This window comes from Bufo gargarizans, chromosome 5 (assembly GCF_014858855.1).
Source record: "Bufo gargarizans isolate SCDJY-AF-19 chromosome 5, ASM1485885v1, whole genome shotgun sequence".
In the NCBI taxonomy this organism is placed as follows: Eukaryota; Metazoa; Chordata; class Amphibia; order Anura; family Bufonidae; genus Bufo; species Bufo gargarizans.
Window position 1 is genome coordinate 197,941,131 of NC_058084.1, and position 18,055 is coordinate 197,959,185.

General features: G+C 44.8%; 1 protein-coding gene across 2 annotated transcripts in view; it reads left to right on the top strand.

Annotated features, from left to right (window-relative positions):
* The window catches only part of ITGA9 (integrin subunit alpha 9), a 459,851-nt gene that overhangs the window by 323,776 nt on the left and 118,020 nt on the right, over positions 1 to 18,055 (top strand). For both annotated transcript variants that reach the window (XM_044293305.1, XM_044293304.1), the window contains one exon: positions 1,818 to 1,904. In XM_044293305.1, coding sequence (XP_044149240.1) covers positions 1,818 to 1,904 — 87 coding nt within the window. The remainder of the gene's footprint in view (positions 1 to 1,817; positions 1,905 to 18,055) is intronic.

The following is an 18,055-nucleotide window of genomic DNA, read 5'->3' on the forward strand; positions in this document are numbered from 1 at the left end:
TAATGGTGATGTTGACGTCAATTGTGCTCTTGTGCTAGGAATAGCTGTTGAACTGTTTGCACACTATGGTAACAAGAAGTGTGATTTCCTCTTCTTGTTTTTACATGGGAAAGTACATTTCTAGGCACATTTCTTCCAGTGCTTTCATAGCATAAAAAAGATAAACCTGAAAGAAACCACCTTAAAGTGGTTGTCCAACATTTTTTTTTACTTTTTTAAAACTTTAACCCCAGCCTGCTGGACTTGTGGAAAAATCATATTAACCTACCCCATGCTGCTCCATTCCAGCTCAATGCACTGGCCTTCCAGTACATGTCTGTAAACTTATGAATGGACAGCCTCAGTAGTGAAATATTCCTAAGTTACTGCTGGTTCACATACCCCATGGAGGCACGTCACTGCCAAGGCCAATAACTGGGGGAAGCAGCACATATGACCTTATTTGGAAGTTTAGATGCCCAATCCGGAAAGAGCACTAAATGGAGGCTGTGTGCAGGAGTGGAGCAATGGTAAACAGGGGAGTGGATATTTTCATTTTTGTGGTCCACTTTGCAGTACATATTGAAAATGGGGTTAGATGGTAGAAACCCACTTTAAAATGACATATCAGTTATAATAATTCAGAGCAACTGGACTATGTATTTTCTCTTGAAGACATTTTGAATCTGAATGGCTTTCTCAATTAGAATGTCCTCTATTGGAATTCTCTGCCTTTAAATACTGGTGACTCATGTTTCAGTCAGCTTAAATGTTTCATAATCACACAAGGTTAAATGGATTGTCTCACTTCAGTAAGTGGCCTTTATCATGTAGAAAAAGTTAATACAAGCCACTTACTAATGTATTGTTATTATCCATATTGCTTTCTTTGCTGGCTGTATTCATTTTTCCATCACATTATACGTGGCTCGTTTCCATGGTTACAGACCACCCTGCAATCCAGCATCAATGGCCGTGCTTGCACAATATAGGAAAAATAACTAGCCTATGTGTGCTCCCATGTTCCCGGCCACTAGAGAGGCTGACACTTTTTCCTATAGTGTGCAAGCACGAGCACCACTGATGGATTTGAGGGTCTGTAACCATGGAAATGAGCAGTGTATAATGTGATGGAAAAATGAATCCAGCCAGCAAAGGAAGCAATATGAAAAATAACAATACATTAGTAAGTGGCTTGTATTACATTTTTCTACATGATAAAGGCCACTTACTGAAGTGAGACAACCCATTTAAGGACCTCATGGAGCTAAGATGTTGATTTAATTTGCATGACTGAAGCTATTAGGTGTGATTACACAGCCTTGGAAACGGTGTGAGAACAGCATTGTAAGTGGCAGAAAATACAGCCAGGTCCATAAATATTGGGACAGCAACACAATTCTAACATTGTTGGCTCTATACACCACCAAAATGGATTTGAAATGAAACGAACAAGATGAAATAAATTAAATTTGCACGATATTCTAATTTTTTGAGCTTCACCTGTATATGCTGATGTCATTAATGGACATGGCAGAGTCGCAGTTCAGTACTAGTAATCACTGTTACCTTACAGTAGTTGGAAAATATCTGACAAGTTGCAACCTCTGTATAAAGCTCCAATGGTTGGGTTCCTATGACTTTGAGCCCAACAATAAATATATCATCAACCTCAGTCTTCGTGCTGCAGTGTTAAATGTGATAGCACTTACTACATATCAGGAATAAATAATATTGTTTAGAATTATGAAGTCTTGTGTGCCAATGTCACTAATGCATTACATTTGAAAGCAGAAACTTGACTTATTTGTTAAGGCAATGTTTTCCTTCTTTTGTAGGAAGAACAAGGAATTTCCTGTGAATTATTGGAAGATGACTACCTTAAATGTAGTGTGGGATTTCCATTCATGAGATCACGGTCTAAGGTAAGCGGCTTAAAATTCTGCATTGGTTAGAATATGTAAACTGTATTTTGTAGGCAGGTGCAAAGAATCACATCACACTTTTATATATTGTACTTTCCTGTAGCTATCACTAATTCACTAATCTATATATATAAAGAAGGACGTATATATATATATATATATATATATACAGTGCTGCCCATAATTATTCATACCCCTGGCAAATTTTACTTTTATTAAACCAGCAAGTAATTTTTTTGACGGGAAATGACATAGGTGTCTCCCAAAAGATAATAAGACGATGTACAAGAGGCATTATTGTGGGAAAGAAAAACATTTCTCAGCTTTTATTTACATTTGAGCAAAAAGTGTCCAGTCCAAAATTATTCATACCCTTCACAAACTGTCACAGTTTGTGGGAAAATCTAAAGTTCTATACCATTCCAAATAGTCCAAGCTGTTCTAAAGCATCCTAATTACCCTGATTGATTGGGAACAGCTGTTTTAATCAACTCAACAGGTGAAAAACAGCAGCTCTCTGCAGTTGGTTTGTGGACAGTCATGGCTAAGGCAAAGGAGCTCAGTGAGGACCTGCGGCTGAGCATTGTTGCTGCTCACAGGAAAGGGCTACAAGGCCATTTCTAAATGTTTTCAAGTTCCAGTGGCTACAGTGCAAAGTATTTATAAAAAATACCGCACTGTGGAAAATCTCAGAGGACGTGGTCGGAAGTCAAAAGTGACACCTGTGCTGGCCAGGAGTATAGTTAGGTGAAAAAGAATCCAAGGATCGCCACCAAGGCCATCCTGGTGAATCTGGGCTCTGCTGGTGGCAATGTCTCAAGGCAGACAATCCAACAGACACTGCTGGGTTCCACGGATGCAGACCAAGGAGGACGCCACTTCTCCAGATAAGGCACACAAAAGCTCGCTTGGCCTTTGCAAAAGCTCATCTGGACAAAGAAGACGACTTCTGGTCTTCTGTGTTATGGTCAGATGAAACACAATGATGTTTCCTTCATTTGGCGGAAAAAAGGAGAAGCCTTCAACCCAAAGAACACCATCCACACTGTCAAACATGGTGGTGGGAACCTAATGCTTTGGGGGTGTTTTCCAGCCAATGGACCAGGGACCCTAATCACAGTAAATGGCACCATGAAAAAAGAGTAATACATGAGGATTCTGAACGACAACATCAGGCAGTCTGCAGAGAAACTTGGCCTTGGGCACCAGTGGACATTTCAGCATGACAATGACCCAAAACACACAGCAAAAGTGGTGAAGAAATGGTTAGCAGACAACAACATTAACGTTTTGGCGTGGCCCAGCCAGAGTCCAGACTTGAATCCAATTGAGAATCTGTGGAGGGAGCTAAAGATCAGGGTGATGGCAAGAAGACCCTCCAACCTGAAAGATTTGAGGCTCATTGCTAAAGATGAATGGGCAAAAATACCTGTGCAAAAAGCTGGTCTGCAATTATAGGAAACGTTGGATTGCTGTAATAGCCAATAAAGGCTTTTCTATTGATTATTGAGAAGGGTATGAATAATTTTGGACTGGACACTTTTTGCTCAAATGTAAATAAAAGCTGAGATAATGCCTCTTGTACATCATCCTATTATCTTTTGGGAGACGCCTATGTCATTTCCCATCAAAAAATGAGTTGCTGGATGAATAAAAGTAACTTTAAGTCAAAATTTTCTAGGGGTATGAATAATTATGGGCAGCACCGTATATGTATATATGTATGTTCCGCAATCACTCAAAATCGCAACCATCGATTTCAACGAAACTTGGTATACACATCCCTTGCTACCTGTGTGTGTGTGTGTAGGGGGGGGGGGGTCACAGCTCTCTAGCGCGTACCATTCCTGAGATATTCCCCAAAAATGCAAATATGGCACATCACATGACCTAGATTAGTCAAACGAAGCCTGCATCTCTTTCTCTTCATATCCCAACTGCCATACACACATGTCCCTTATCAGACAATAGAAGCTCACAGGTCCTTAGTCTCCACGTACACACAGTTTTACACTAGGTTTCCATAAAGTCCAGCCATTTTTATTCACTGCTGCATGTCAGCTTTAAAGGAGCAGGGCGCTGTGGTTGACACTGTTAAGGAAGCGGAGTGCTGTGGAGGTGACAGTTCATGGGGCAGGTAAGGTGGTCATTCAGGCCACCCTCAAAAGACAGACTTAAAAAACCCGCGCCCAGGACCTGCCAAGCCACGCCGCCATCCGGTTAGGCCACACCACCTCCCACTCCGCAGCCGACAGTTATTGAAAAAATCAAGGTAAAAATCAATTTCTGTCAGATTCAGAGGTGGGAGGGACGGTGACTTTCTCCCTGCAGCTCACGCTCAAACAGCACAGTGCTGCTGTCTGAGAGTGAGCTGTACAAAAGGACATCCCTGCGTGAAATATTCCCAAAAATGCATTAGCCAATAGAATCCTGGTCACTTGACCCTTATCAGCCAATAGAAGCAAACAGGCCCTTAGTCTCCACATGCACACAGTTTTACACCAGGTTTCCATAACACCGCAGCCATTTTTCTTCACTGCTGTAGGTGAGCTTTAAAGGGGCAGGATACTGAGATGTCACTGTTATAGTGGATATTGTCAATATCTTTTAATAACATACACAAACATTAAATAAAATAGATGAAATATACCCGTGCGAAGCCTGGTCCTTCTGCTAGTGCCTATATAATAGATTATATTAGTAATGTCTTAGTAATGAAAGATTGCTTTTTTAACTCTTTTGACTGTGTGCAAGGGAACAGAAAATGTTGAGTTTTATGTCAGAATGCCCCTGCTTACATCACAACATGTTATCAAAGCTTGTATGTTATTTAGGAGCCATGCCAAGACTACCAGTAGCCACATTTCACTTTCTGGCCCTGGTTTGACACACAGAAAATGGCTTGGAATGACCAAATGGAATGCCAAACAGGGCAAATACATTGGTGGATGTTTGTGATGTGTCCCTTATGGTAGTTGCCTCCTTGTACTTACTGATTCATATAATTTTTATCTGTCTATGCCTTGTAGCCTTGCTACTTTCCTAAAGGGGGTGGGGCCAGTAGGCCTGCCGCATTTATCTTCATGTACGCCATTTTTTTGGCACCTCCAAGATTACGTAGATTGTTGTTTAGGTGCACAGATTGCTGCACCTTATTATAAAATAAGGCACATCCTCTGGTACTACAAAGGATATCATAAACCAGCATGAAATGGCGGTCTATGATAAATTCCCCATTTGTCTATTTATGGCTTTTTCCAGGGTTTTGAGTATTCTGCTTGATTCCTGCTATGTTTTTCCTGTTTTGATGAACATCTTGAATGTCCCCTGTTTATCGCACCAATAGTTTTCACCTTATTGTTTTGACTATAATAAAATTGGTTATTTGTTTATAAGAAAAGTCATTAGTCTAGCACTTTATTATGTCTGTATGTGTGTAGTTTTGGTGTGTTTCTAACTTCTTTACAATTCTGTTTAGGGACTATTAATAAATAACATGATAACTTTATTCTTTGGGTCAGTGCAATTACAGTGATACCAAATATATAGTCAAATGTTTTACCACGTTTGCACAGTAAAATCCTTTAAAAAATACATATATATATTTTTGCATCGTCGTATGTATCTAGGGATGAGCGAATCGAGTTCGGATGAAACCAAGTTAATTCTAAGTTACTCATTTTCAAAATGTTTGCCAAGAAAAAACCTTTTAACTAAAAATAGTAGCACATAAAATAGTGATGCGAGACATTATGATTATGTCTGTTTTCACGTGCTTCAAAATCTAGAGCTGGACCTCGCAGCTGTTTACAGGGGTGACGGGCGATTAATCAAACACATGGAAAATTATGCTCTTCGCTCATAATTTGCCTGTGTGGGAGGAGGTTATAGCAGCTGCAGAAGTCATTGTTTGTGAAGTCTTTACTTGCACTTTAATTAACCACTTCAACCCCGCTAGCTAAAACCCCCTTAATGACCAGGCCACTTTTTACACTTATGCACTACACTACTTTCACCGTTTATCGCTCGGTCATGCAACTTACCACCCAAATGAATTTTACCTCCTTTTCTTCTCACTAATAGAGCTTTCATTTGGTGTTATTTCATTGCTGCTGAAATTTTTACTTTTTTTATTTTTTGTTATTAATCAAAATGTAATGATTTTTTTGCCAAAAAATGACATTTTTCACTTTCAGCTGTAAAATTTTGCAAAAAAAACGACATCCATATATAAATTTTTCGCTAAATTTATTGTTCTACATGTCTTTGATTAAAAAAAATGTTTGGGCCAAAAAAAAATGGTTTGGGTAAAAGTTATAGCGTTTACAAACTATGGTGCAAAAATGTGAATTTCCGCTTTTTGAAGCAGCTCTGACTTTCTGAGCACCTGTCATGTTTCCTGAGGTTCTACAATGCCCAAACAGTAGAAAAACCCCACAAATGACCCCATTTCGGAAAGTAGACACCCTAAGGTATTCGCTGATGGGCATAGTGAGTTCATAGAACTTTTTATTTTTTGTCACAAGTTAGCGGAAAATGATGATTATTTTTTTTCTTACAAAGTCTCATATTCCACTAACTTGCGTCAAAAAATAAAAAATTCTAGGAACTCGCCATGCCCCTCATGGAATACCTTGGGTGTCTTCTTTCCAAAATGGGGTCACTTGTGGCGTAGTTATACTGCCCTGGCAATTTAGGGGCCCATATGTGTGAGAAGTACTTTGCAATCAAAATCTGTAAAAAATGACCGGTGAAATCCGAAAGGTGCACTTTGGAATGTGGGTCCCTTTGCCCACCTAGGCTGCAAAAAAGTGTCACACATCTGGTATCGCCGTACTCAGGAGAAGTTGGGGAATGTGTTTTGGGGTGTCATTCCCCAACTTCTCCTGAGTACGGCGATACCACATGTGTGACACTTTTTTGCAGCCTAGATGCGCAAAGGTGCCCAAATTCCTTTTAGGAGGGCATTTTTAGACATTTGGATCCCAGACTTCTTCTCACGCTTTCGGGCCCCTAAAAAGCCAGGGCAGTATGCTGGGTGAGAAAAATATCTTGGTCAAATGCCAACTTTGTATAAAAAAATTGGAAAAGTTGTCTTTTGCCAAGATATTTCTCTCACCCAGCATGGGTATATGTAAAATGACACCCCAAAACACATTCCCCAACTTCTCCTGAGTACGGCGATACCAGATGTGTGACACTTTTTTGCAGCCAAGGTGGGCAAAGGGGCACATATTCCAAAGTGCACCTTTCGGATTTCACCGGTCATTTTTTACACATTTTGATTGCAAAGTACTTCTCACACATTTGGGCCCCTAAATTGCCAGGGCAGTATAACTACGCCACAAGTGACCCCATTTTGGAAAGAAGACACCCCAAGGTATTCCGTGAGGGGCACGGCGAGTTCCTAGAATTTTTTATTTTTTGTCACAAGTTAGCGGAAAATGATGATTTTTAATTTTTTTTATTTTTTCCTTACAAAGTCTCATATTCCACTAACTTGCGACAAAAAATAAAAAATTCTAGGAACTCGCCATGCCCCTCACGGAAAACCTTGGGGTGTCTTCTTTCCAAAATGGGGTCACTTGTGGCGTAGTTATACTGCCCTGGCAATTTAGGGGCCCATATGTGTGAGAAGTAGTTTGCAATCAAACCCAGCATGGGTATATGTAAAATGACACCCCAAAACACATTCCCCAACTTCTCCTGAGTACGGCGATACCAGATGTGTGACACTTTTTTGCAGCCAAGGTGGGCAAAGGGGCACATATTCCAAAGTGCACCTTTCGGATTTTCCAGGCCATTTTTTACACATTTTGATTGCAAAGTACTTCTCACACATTTGGGCCCCTAAATTGCCAGGGCAGTATAACTACTCCACAAGTGACCCCATTTTGGAAAGAAGACACCCCAAGGTATTCCGTGAGGGGCACGGCGAGTTCCTAGAAGTTTTTATTTTTTGTTTTATATTCTAAAGTGACACCCCAAAACACATTCCCCAGCTTCTCGTGAGTACGGCGATACCACATGTGTGACACTTTTTTGCAGCCTAGATGCGCAAAGGTGCCCAAATTCCTTTTAGGAGGGCATTTTTAGACCTTTGGATCCCAGACTTCTTCTCACGCTTTAGGGCCCCTAAAAAGCCAGGGCAGTATAAATACCCCACATGTGACCCCACTTTGGAAAGAAGACACCCCAAGGTATTCAATGAGGGGCCTGGCAAGTTCATAGAAATTTATTTTTTGGACATAAGTTAGCGGAAATTGATTTTTTATTTAATTTTTTTCTCACAAAGTCTCACTTTCCGCTAACTTAGGACAAAAATTTAAATCTTTCATGGACTCAATATGCCCCTCAGCAAATACCTTGGGGTGTCTTCTTTCCAAAATGGGGTCAGTTGTGGGGTGTTTGTACTGCCCTGGCATTTGAGGGTCTCCGCAATCATTACATGTATGGCCAGCATTAGGAGTTTCTGCTATTCTCCTTATATTGAGCATACAGGTAATGAGATTTTTTTTCCGTTCAGCCTCTGGGCTGAAAGAAAAAAATGAACGGCACAGATTTCTTCATTCTCATCGATCAATGTGGATGAAAAAATCTCTGCCAAAAAAAAAAAAGGAGGGGAAAGGCGTCTGCCAGGACATAGGAGCTCCGCCCAACATCCATACCCACTTAGCTCGTATGCCCTGGCAAACCAGATTTCTCCATTCACATCAATCGATGTGGATGAATAAATCATTGCCGGGATTTTATTTTTTTATATACAAAGTGTTTGCCAAAGCATAGGAACGCCGCCTCCTCCTCAGCTCGTATGCCTTGGCAAACGTATCTGTTACTGCAGAGGAGAAATCTCGTCTTGCAGCGCCGCATACACCGACTTGCGTGTAATCTGACAGCAGCGCAATGCTTCTGTCAGAATGCACATCAGTGCTGCAGCTAGTCGATCGGTTGGTCCACCTGGAAGGTAAAAAAAAAACAGGCCGCAACGCAATCATTTTATTAACTTTGGAACAGAATATATAAACTTTAACTTTTTTAACTAAATATTAACCTTTTTGCTTACTGGTGTTTTTTTTTTTTTTACCTTTATAGAACAAACCGCTCCTTCCCCATGGGTCAATGTGCAAAGCGCAAATCGCCCAAAGATGTGGCGAAGTGCGTTATGCACTTTGTCCCAGGTGAAAGGAGAGGTTTGCAGCAGCTGTGAGTGAATGGGCCCTAATAGCCCTGTGTGCCTGTCCTGGTGAGATGATCCCTATGCTAGGTGTACCTGTGTGTGGTACTTCCGGAAACACTCTCCAAAGCATAGGGCAGGGTGGTAAGGACAGTCAGGACAGAAATAGCGGGTGTCACGCCTTATTCCACTCCTGCTACAGACACGACATCTTTTTCGGGGTGACGGTTGGGTTGAGGTACCAGGAACGACATTGGGGAAATGTCGCTCGTGTAGACGGCTAACTACACTGGTGGATGGGGCCACGGAACCTCCTGGGTACAGGAGGTTCTCGATGATCTCTTCCTGAAATTTGAGGAAGGATCCAGTTCTCCCAGCCTTACTGTAGAGAACAAAACTATTATACAGAGCCAATTGAATTAAATATACAGACACCTTCTTATACCAGCATCTGGTTCTGCGAGAAACTAAATACGGAGACAACATCTGGTCATTGAAGTCCACCCCTCCCATGTGAAGGTTATAGTCGTGGACTAAGAGGGGCTTTTCAATGACACGGGTTGCTCGCTCAATTTGTATTGTCGTGTCTGCATGAATGGAGGAGAGCATGTAAACGTCACGCTTGTCTCACCATTTCACCGCGAGCAGTTCTTCGTTACACAGTGCGGCCCTCTGCCCCCTTGCAAGACGGGTGGTAATGAGCCGTTGGGGGAAGCCCGCGCGACTAGTTTGCGCGGTGCCACAGGCGCCAATCAGTTCTAGAAACAAATGCCTAAAGAGGGCCACACTTGTGTAAAAATTGTCCACATAAAGATGGTACCCCTTGCCGAATAAGGGTGACACCAAGTCCCAGACTGTCTTCCCACTGCTCCCCAGGTAGTCAGGGCAACCGACCGGCTCCAGGGTCTGATCTTTTCCCTCATAGATCCGAAATTTGTGGGTATAGCCTGTGGCCCTTTCACAGAGTTTATACAATTTGACCCCATACCGGGCACGCTTGCTTGGGATGTATTGTTTGAAGCCAAGGCGCCCGGTAAAATGTATCAGGGACTCGTCTACGCAGATGTTTTGCTCTGGGGTATACAAATCTGCAAATTTCAGGTTGAAATGGTCTATGAGGGGCCGAATTTTGTGGAGCCGGTCAAAAGCAGGGTGGCCTCTGGGACGGGAGGCGGTGTTGTCGCTAAAGTGCAGGAAACGCAGGATGGCCTCAAAACGTGCCCTGGACATAGCAGCAGAGAACATGGGCATGTGATGAATTAGGTTCGTGGACCAATATGACCGCAATTCATGCTTTTTAGTTAGACCCATGTTGAGGAGAAGGCCCAGAAAAGTTTTAATTTCGGAAACTTGGACTGGTTTCCACCGGAAAGGCTGGTCATAATAGCTTCCCGGGTTGGCGGTTATAAATTGTGTGGCATACCTGTTTGTTTCGGCCACAACTATGTCTAAGAGATCCGCAGTCAAGAACAGCTCAAAAAATCCCAGGGCCGAACCGATCTGAGCTGTCTCAACCCGAACTCCAGACTGGGCAGTGAAAGGGAAAACTACAGGTGCGGCTGAAGTTGGGGACTGCCAATCAGGGTTTGCCAGCACCTCAGGGATTCTAGGGGCTCTACGGGCACGTCTTTGCGGTGGCTGTGACGGGGTCACTACTGCTCGTGCCACCGTACCAGCTTCAACTGCCCTTCTGGTGCTCGCCACTTCACCAGGTTGTACGGCAGTGCTGGTACTAGGTCCAGGGAGGGCTGCGCTGCTGGTGTATGCCTCACCACGTAATCCGACAGCACCAGCCCCACTCTGCTGCTCTTGAAGCGGATCCTGCGCAACCTGTGGTCTAGCGACACGGGGCCGGGTACGCCTGGTGCTATCAGGGACCTCAGCCTCCTCGTCCGAACTTTGGGTCAGAGAGCCACTGCTTTCTACAGGTTCGTATTCTGACCCGCTAGATTCATCAGATGAGGGTTCCCATTCCTCATCCGACTGGGTCAGAAGCCTGTAGGCCTCTTCAGAAGAATACCCCCTGTTTGACATTTGGGCAACTAAATTTAGGGGTATTCCCTGAGACTACCCAAGAAAAAAGCAAGCCTGTCTTACAAAGGGGAGGCTAGCGAAATACCGGAGGCCGCTGCGGTTGATAAAAAATATCAAAACTGATTTTTTTATCGCCGCAGCGCGTGTAAAGTGAATGTGCAGTGATCAAAAAAAAATATTTTTTTTTGTCACTGCGGTGGGGCGGGTGTGGGCGAACGCACGTGTGAGCAACCGATCAAGCCTGATCGGGCAAACACTGCGTTTTGGGTGGAGGGAGAACTAAAGTGACACTAATACAATTATAGATCTGACCGTGATCAGTTTTGATCACTTCCAGATACTATAAAAGTACAAATGCTGATTAGCGATACGCTAATCAGCGAATCAGTGACTGCGGAGCGGTGGGCTGGGCGCTAACCGATCCCTAAACTACCTAACTAAGGGCCCTAAACTATACTAAAACCTAACGGTCAATACCAGTGGGAAAAAAAAGTGACAGTTTGCACTGATCACTTTTTTCCTTTCACTAGTGATTGACAGGGGCGATCAAAGGGTTAATTGGGGTGCAGGGGGGTGATCTGGGGCTAAGTATGTGGTGTTGGTGCTACTCACTGTGAAGCCTGCTCCTCTGCTGGATCCAACCGACAAAAAGGACCAGCAGAGGAGCAGGCAGCCATATAACAGATCATATTTGCAAATATGATCTGTTATCTGGCTTCTCATTGGATTTTTAAAAAATCATCAGCTTGCCTGCCGCGATCATTGGCTGGCAAGCTGATGACGCGACCCCCCTCGACGAAATGCCGGCCCGAACTGCGCATGCGCGGGCCGGCAAAGCACGTAATCTCGCGTCTCGCGAGATGACGCGTATATGCGTGACTCTGCGCAGCGCTGCCACCTCCGGACCGCACATCTGCCTTAGGCGGTCCGGAGGCGGTTAATATATTGGATTTATTGATGCAAAATGAATATTTTCTAGTATTTTGTGTTAACTATGACTTTTCCAGTATACGGTGGGAATCACACATCTGGATAATGTTAGAAACCAATGTAATCGGTTGCGGAACTATAAAAGTAAAATAGGCATAAAGCCTTTCCTCTACTCTGTTCACACATGTGTTAGTTACAGTATTTTGTGCAGCGATATTTGTCCTGTCACCTCTCAGCATATTTGCTGTGCTGCTGCCAGATCTTCATCGGTCCCCATTATAACTAATGAGCCCGACAGACTTTGGGCAGTGCACAGCTTAACGCCAGTGTGAAACAGGCCTTAGGCTGGGGCAAATTGCTGTATACTCGCAGGAATACCATCACTGCAGCGCAACCTCAAAGTTTCCCTGTGGAAGACAATGTCATGGACAACCTTCAGCTATTGCCAAAAGTCCAACGGCATTGCCAAGTATTATGCCTCATGCAGACATCCGTGTCAGGTTTGAATCAGTGGTAACAAGGATCCGTGTTTTCTCCCGTGACAGATCCGTGTTGGGTCCGTGGTTCTGTTTTTTGCTGTCCGTGTTTCATCCGTGTTTCACTAACACTCAAAAGCTGAAAAATAATTTTCAAAGAATCTCTTGTTAATGATCCGTGAAACACGGATGCAACACAGATGGCATCTGTGGTTTTCACGGACCCATAGACTATAATGGGCATGATGGATCTGTGAACATGGACAAAATAGAGCATGCATCCGTGGTAAAAAAACAGACCCGCGGACCGTGCTGAAGCACTTATGTGTGCATACACACATTAAAATAAATAGGGACGTGTGCTGTCCGTGAAACACTGACGTCTGCATGAGGCTTTATTGTGTACCCCTAGCATTACAGTTGGTTTGTAATAACTTTGTAACATTTTTCCAATTTATTTCAGAAGGTTAATAGGCCATTAAAAAGTTGGAGAAAGGATTTTCTTTTCTTCGTCAATTGATTTAGGCTACTTTCACACTAGCGGCACAGACCTCCGGCAGGCTGTTCTGTCAGGTGAACAGCCTGTCGGATCCTTCCTGCCGCTAGAGAACGTGTGCCCCAGGTATGCCGCTCCGTCCCCATTGATTATAATGGGGGAGGGGCGGAGTTCCGGCAGAGGAACTGCAGCACACAGCGAGAAGCTGCCGGAATAAAACTAAATGTCCGATATTTATTCCGCCAACCTCTCGCCGTGCTTCCGCCGGAACTCCGACCCTGCCCTTATTATAGTCAATGGGGACAGAGCGGCAGTCCGGGGGCACATGTTCACTAGCGGCAGGACGGATCCGACAGAACAGCCTGCCGGAGGTACGTGCCGCTAGTGTGAAAGTAACCTTACAAGGCTGTATTATATATATCTGGTCATTGCTTTTTATATAAAATATTACTTTGTTCACTTATTAATTTACAGCCCAAATCCTGAGACTGTTGTTCTGATCCCATGACATTTCTCGATGTCATCCACAAACTTATTTAGGCAAAAGCATCAATAAGATATAGTCATAAAAGCAGATTTTGGGCCCATACAATAGGCTCCATAAAATAAGCAATGAAAGCTCTGCATTTTACAAGGGCCTACTGAACAATTATCAGGAAGAGTGGAGAGCTGTATTCAAATGCAGCATTCATCCACTCTGTATGGGAACCTGTGATCCCTTGCCCTCATACATATTTGTGTTGTGTGGGCAGCAGATCCCTGTATTCCCAGAAATTATGATTTTTGATGCCTAAGGGTACAGCCACACGATCAGGTTTCCTGATGCAGTTTTTAAAGCTAAAATCAGGAGTGGATCATAAAATGAGAAAAACTGTAGAGGACAGATACTATTTTTCCTCTTTTTTTAATTCACTCCTGATCTTGGCTTCCAAAACTGCATCAGGAAACCTGAGTGTGGCCATAACTAAAGATACGATCACCCAACAAATGAGTTTACAAAATGCAATTATGTGTAACAGGTGTCCTTTACGATAATTGCACCTTTTTTCGGCCCATTTAAAACAGCATAAAAGTGTACTGTAACTGTCTGCTCAGGTCTCCTCAGTAAGCTGAGCCCAGCATGAATGGTTTCATAGTATGGCCTCATGCACACGACCGTTGTGTGCATCCGTGGCCGTTGTGCCGTTTTCAGTTTTTTTTCGCGGACCCATTGACTTTCAATGGGTCCGTGGAAAAATCGGAAAATGCACCGTTTTGCAGCCGAGGCCGTGATCCGTGTATCCTGTCCGTCAAAAAAATATGACCTGTCCTATTTTTTTGACGGACAACGGTTCACGGACCCATTCAAGTCAATGGGTCCGTGAAAGAACACGGATGCACACAAGATTGGCATCCGTGTCCGTGATCCGTGGCCGTAGGTTGCTTTCATACAGACGGATCCGAAGATCCGTCTGCATAAAAGCTTTTTCTGATCTAAGTTTTCACTTCGTGAAAACTCATTTCCGACAGTATATTCTAACACAGAAGCGTTCCCATGGTGATGGGGACGCTTCTAGTTAGAATACACTGCAAACTTTGTACAAGACTGCCCCCTGCTGCCTGGCAGCACCCGATCTCTTACAGGGGGATATGATAGCACAATTAACCCCTTCAGGTGCGGCACCTAAAGGGGTTAATTGTACTATCATATTCCCCTGTAAGAGATCAGGGCTGCCAGGCAGCAGGGGGCAGACCCCCCCCCCCCCAGTTTGAATATCGTTGGTGGCACAGTGTGCCCCTACCATCGCCCCCCCCCTCCCTCCCTCTATTGTATTAAATCGTTGGTGGCACAGTGTGCCAACCACCATCGGCCCCCCTCCCTCCCTCTATTGTATTAAATCGTTGGTGGCACAGTGTGCCAACCACCATCGGCCCCCCTTCCTCCCTCTATTGTATTAAATCGTTGGTGGCACAGTGTGCCAACCACCATCGCCCCCTCCCCCCCCCCCTCCCTCTATAGCAGTAACATTGGTGGCAGTGTGCGGTCTCAACAGTAGAAGATTCATACTTACCTGCTTGCTGCTGCGATGTCTGTGAACGGCCGGGAGCTCCTCCTACTGGTAAGTGACAGTTCTTTAGCAATGCGCCGCACAGACCTTTCACTTACCAGTAGGAGGAGCTCCCGGCCGGACACAGACATCGCAGCAGCAAGCAGGTAAGTATGAATCTTCTACTGTTGAGACCGCACACTGCCACCAATGTTACTGCTATAGAGGGAGGGGGGGGGGGCGATGGTGGTTGGCACACTGTGCCACCAACGATTTAATACAATAGAGGGAGGGAGGGGGGCCGATGGTGGTTGGCACACTGTGCCACCAACGATTTAATACAATAGAGGGAGGGAGGGGGGGCCGATGGTGGTTGGCACACTGTGCCACCAACGATTTAATACAATAGAGGGAGGGAGGGGGGCCGATGGTGGTTGGCACACTGTGCCACCAACGATTTAATACAATAGAGGGAGGGAGGGGGGGGCGATGGTGGGGGCACACTGTGCCACCAACGATATTCAAACTGGGGAGGGGGGGGGCTGCCCCCTGCTGCCTGGCAGCCCTGATCTCTTACAGGGGAATATGATAGTACAATTAACCCCTTTAGGTGCCGCACCTAAAGGGGTTAATTGTGCTATCATATCCCCCAGTAAGAGATCGGGTGCTGCCAGGCTGCAGGGGGCAGTCTTGTACAAAGTTTGTAGTGTATTCTAACCTGAAGCGTCCCCATCACCATGGGAACGCCTCTGTGTTAGAATATACTGTCGGATCTGAGGTTCACGAAGTAGCTCATATCCGACAGTATATTCTAACATAGAGGCGTTCCCATGGTGATGGGGACGCTTCAAGTTAAAATATACCATCGGATTGGAGAAAACTCCAATCCGATGGTATAAACGAACTCCAGACTTTACATTGAAAGTCAATGGGGACGGATCCGTTTGAAATGGCACCATATTGTGTCAACATCAAACGGATCCGTCCCCATTGACTTGCATTGTAATTCAGGACGGATCCGTTTGGCTCCGCACGGCCAGGCGGACACCAAAACGACTTTTTTTTCATGTCCGTGGATCCTCCAAAAATCAAGGAAGACCCACGGACGAAAAAACGGTCACGGACCCACGGACCCCGTTTTTGCGGACCGTGAAAAAAAACTGTCGTGTGCATGAGGCCTATGTCTGTACAACTGTAGCTTCTCCTCTGCTGGGTAAGCCAAACAGAACCATTCACAGCTAAAGTGTCAGAGTGCTTAGCTAAGGGATTCTGACCCCTAATTTCAGCAGTCATTTGGGGACTTAACATCAAGACCCCCACTGATCAGACTTTTTAAATATGCTTATGTGTTTAGCTATAACTGCCTCATAACATTCTTTTGTCTATAACTGTTGGTGTACTTCTGCATACAGTATCTAGTATAGAAAACTACGGCACTCTAAAGTTGTTTGATAAACAAAGGTAGTGTTTTATTGGCATTTTCATCAATGGGTCAAGAGATATACTCCACAAGATACATAATTAGCTAATGTTTCAGTCCTTCCTGGACCTTGATAATGGCCCCATTAAATAAAAAAAACGAAACTTTACAGTTGTAAGCCATATGTTCAAGTCATAGAGGATATAGCTTGATTAAAAAAGTGTTGACTTTTTTATATTTTTTAAATGGGCTGTGTTCCAGGCCATGTTCAAGGTCCAGGGACCAAAATGTTCATCATTCATTTATCTAGTGGAGTATATCTCTTGACACTGAAAATACAAAAAGAAAACTATCTTTGTGGTCGTGGCAACCAAGTACGTGTCTGTCCTACCTGAGCTACCCTACCCCTAAGCGGTCAGAGTTGTGCCGTGACCGTGTCGTGGAGGGACGCCTGAAAGAGGGCAAAAGACATACTGGTAGGCAGAAGTATTTTATTGCAAAGACGTTACAAAGTTTGAAAGGCTGCCGACATTTCGGTTTCGGGGTGTGGTATGTAACAGTTGAAACAAGACGAGTGCCAACGCCCCAGTTTCTGAATGACATGCGCAGGCACTCGGTTCTTGGAGGCCGCGGATGCCGCGCCTATGCGGAACGAATGGCCCGAAATGGTGGCAGGGTCGCCGCCTGCGCTGGCCACTAGTGACCTTACATGGGATATGAACTGCTGGGTGGTGAGCGGTACCACCCCGAAGGGTAACAATGGACTGTTCGGTCCGGCCCCGGACAAGGCGGACCGTAACCGACGAAGCACCGTGACGGGACACCATTGATGTGCTGTGGGAAAGTAGGATACCTGGACAGGGGGTCCCAACTGGGAGGTCTTAGACGTCTTGAGCAGTAATGAAAACCCGTCGGAGTTCTGGACCAGTTGGCTGACCGTGAGGAAACTGTTGCTGCCTGGAGAACAGGTAAACTCCCCAGGTCTCAGGAAGCCGTAGAAGGCTAAGTAGATGGCGGATTTAAGTACCAAGCTGGCCAAAACCCCGAAAGGATTACCGTCCAAGGCGTCGGACAGTTTGCGGAAAAGAGGGCCGGTGACCGGCTGCCTGCGTACTTGGCTTTGAGGCCGCACTTGCTCAACCCCTTGAGGGCGGCTTTGACAGTGTGTAAGGTGAACACTGATGCTAGCTCGGGATGGTTAACAGAGAGGAAGTGTTGCACTCCCGCCAGGTACGACCTCACTGTAGCGTGGGAGAGCTTGCGTACAGAGTGGCAATAACCGATGAACGCCAGGATGTACTCTGGAAAACTGGAGTCCTCCTGAGGACATTCTCCTCGAAAACTGCAGAACGTCTTCCACCCGGTGTTGTACGCCCTGGTCGTGTTAGGCGAGAGGGAATGGCGTATTAGAGCGTGGGCCGTCTCAAGGTGGTCGGTTACACTAGCCTTAAGGACTCGAGAGGAGGGATGGTGGCGCCTGTCGAATCTGCCTCTGGCATGATCTGGAAAAAACGGGAGAAGTTAGCCCTCGACAAGGCGTCAGCAGCCCCGTTTTGCGCACCTGGCACATGCGCACTAAACACATGAAAGTGGT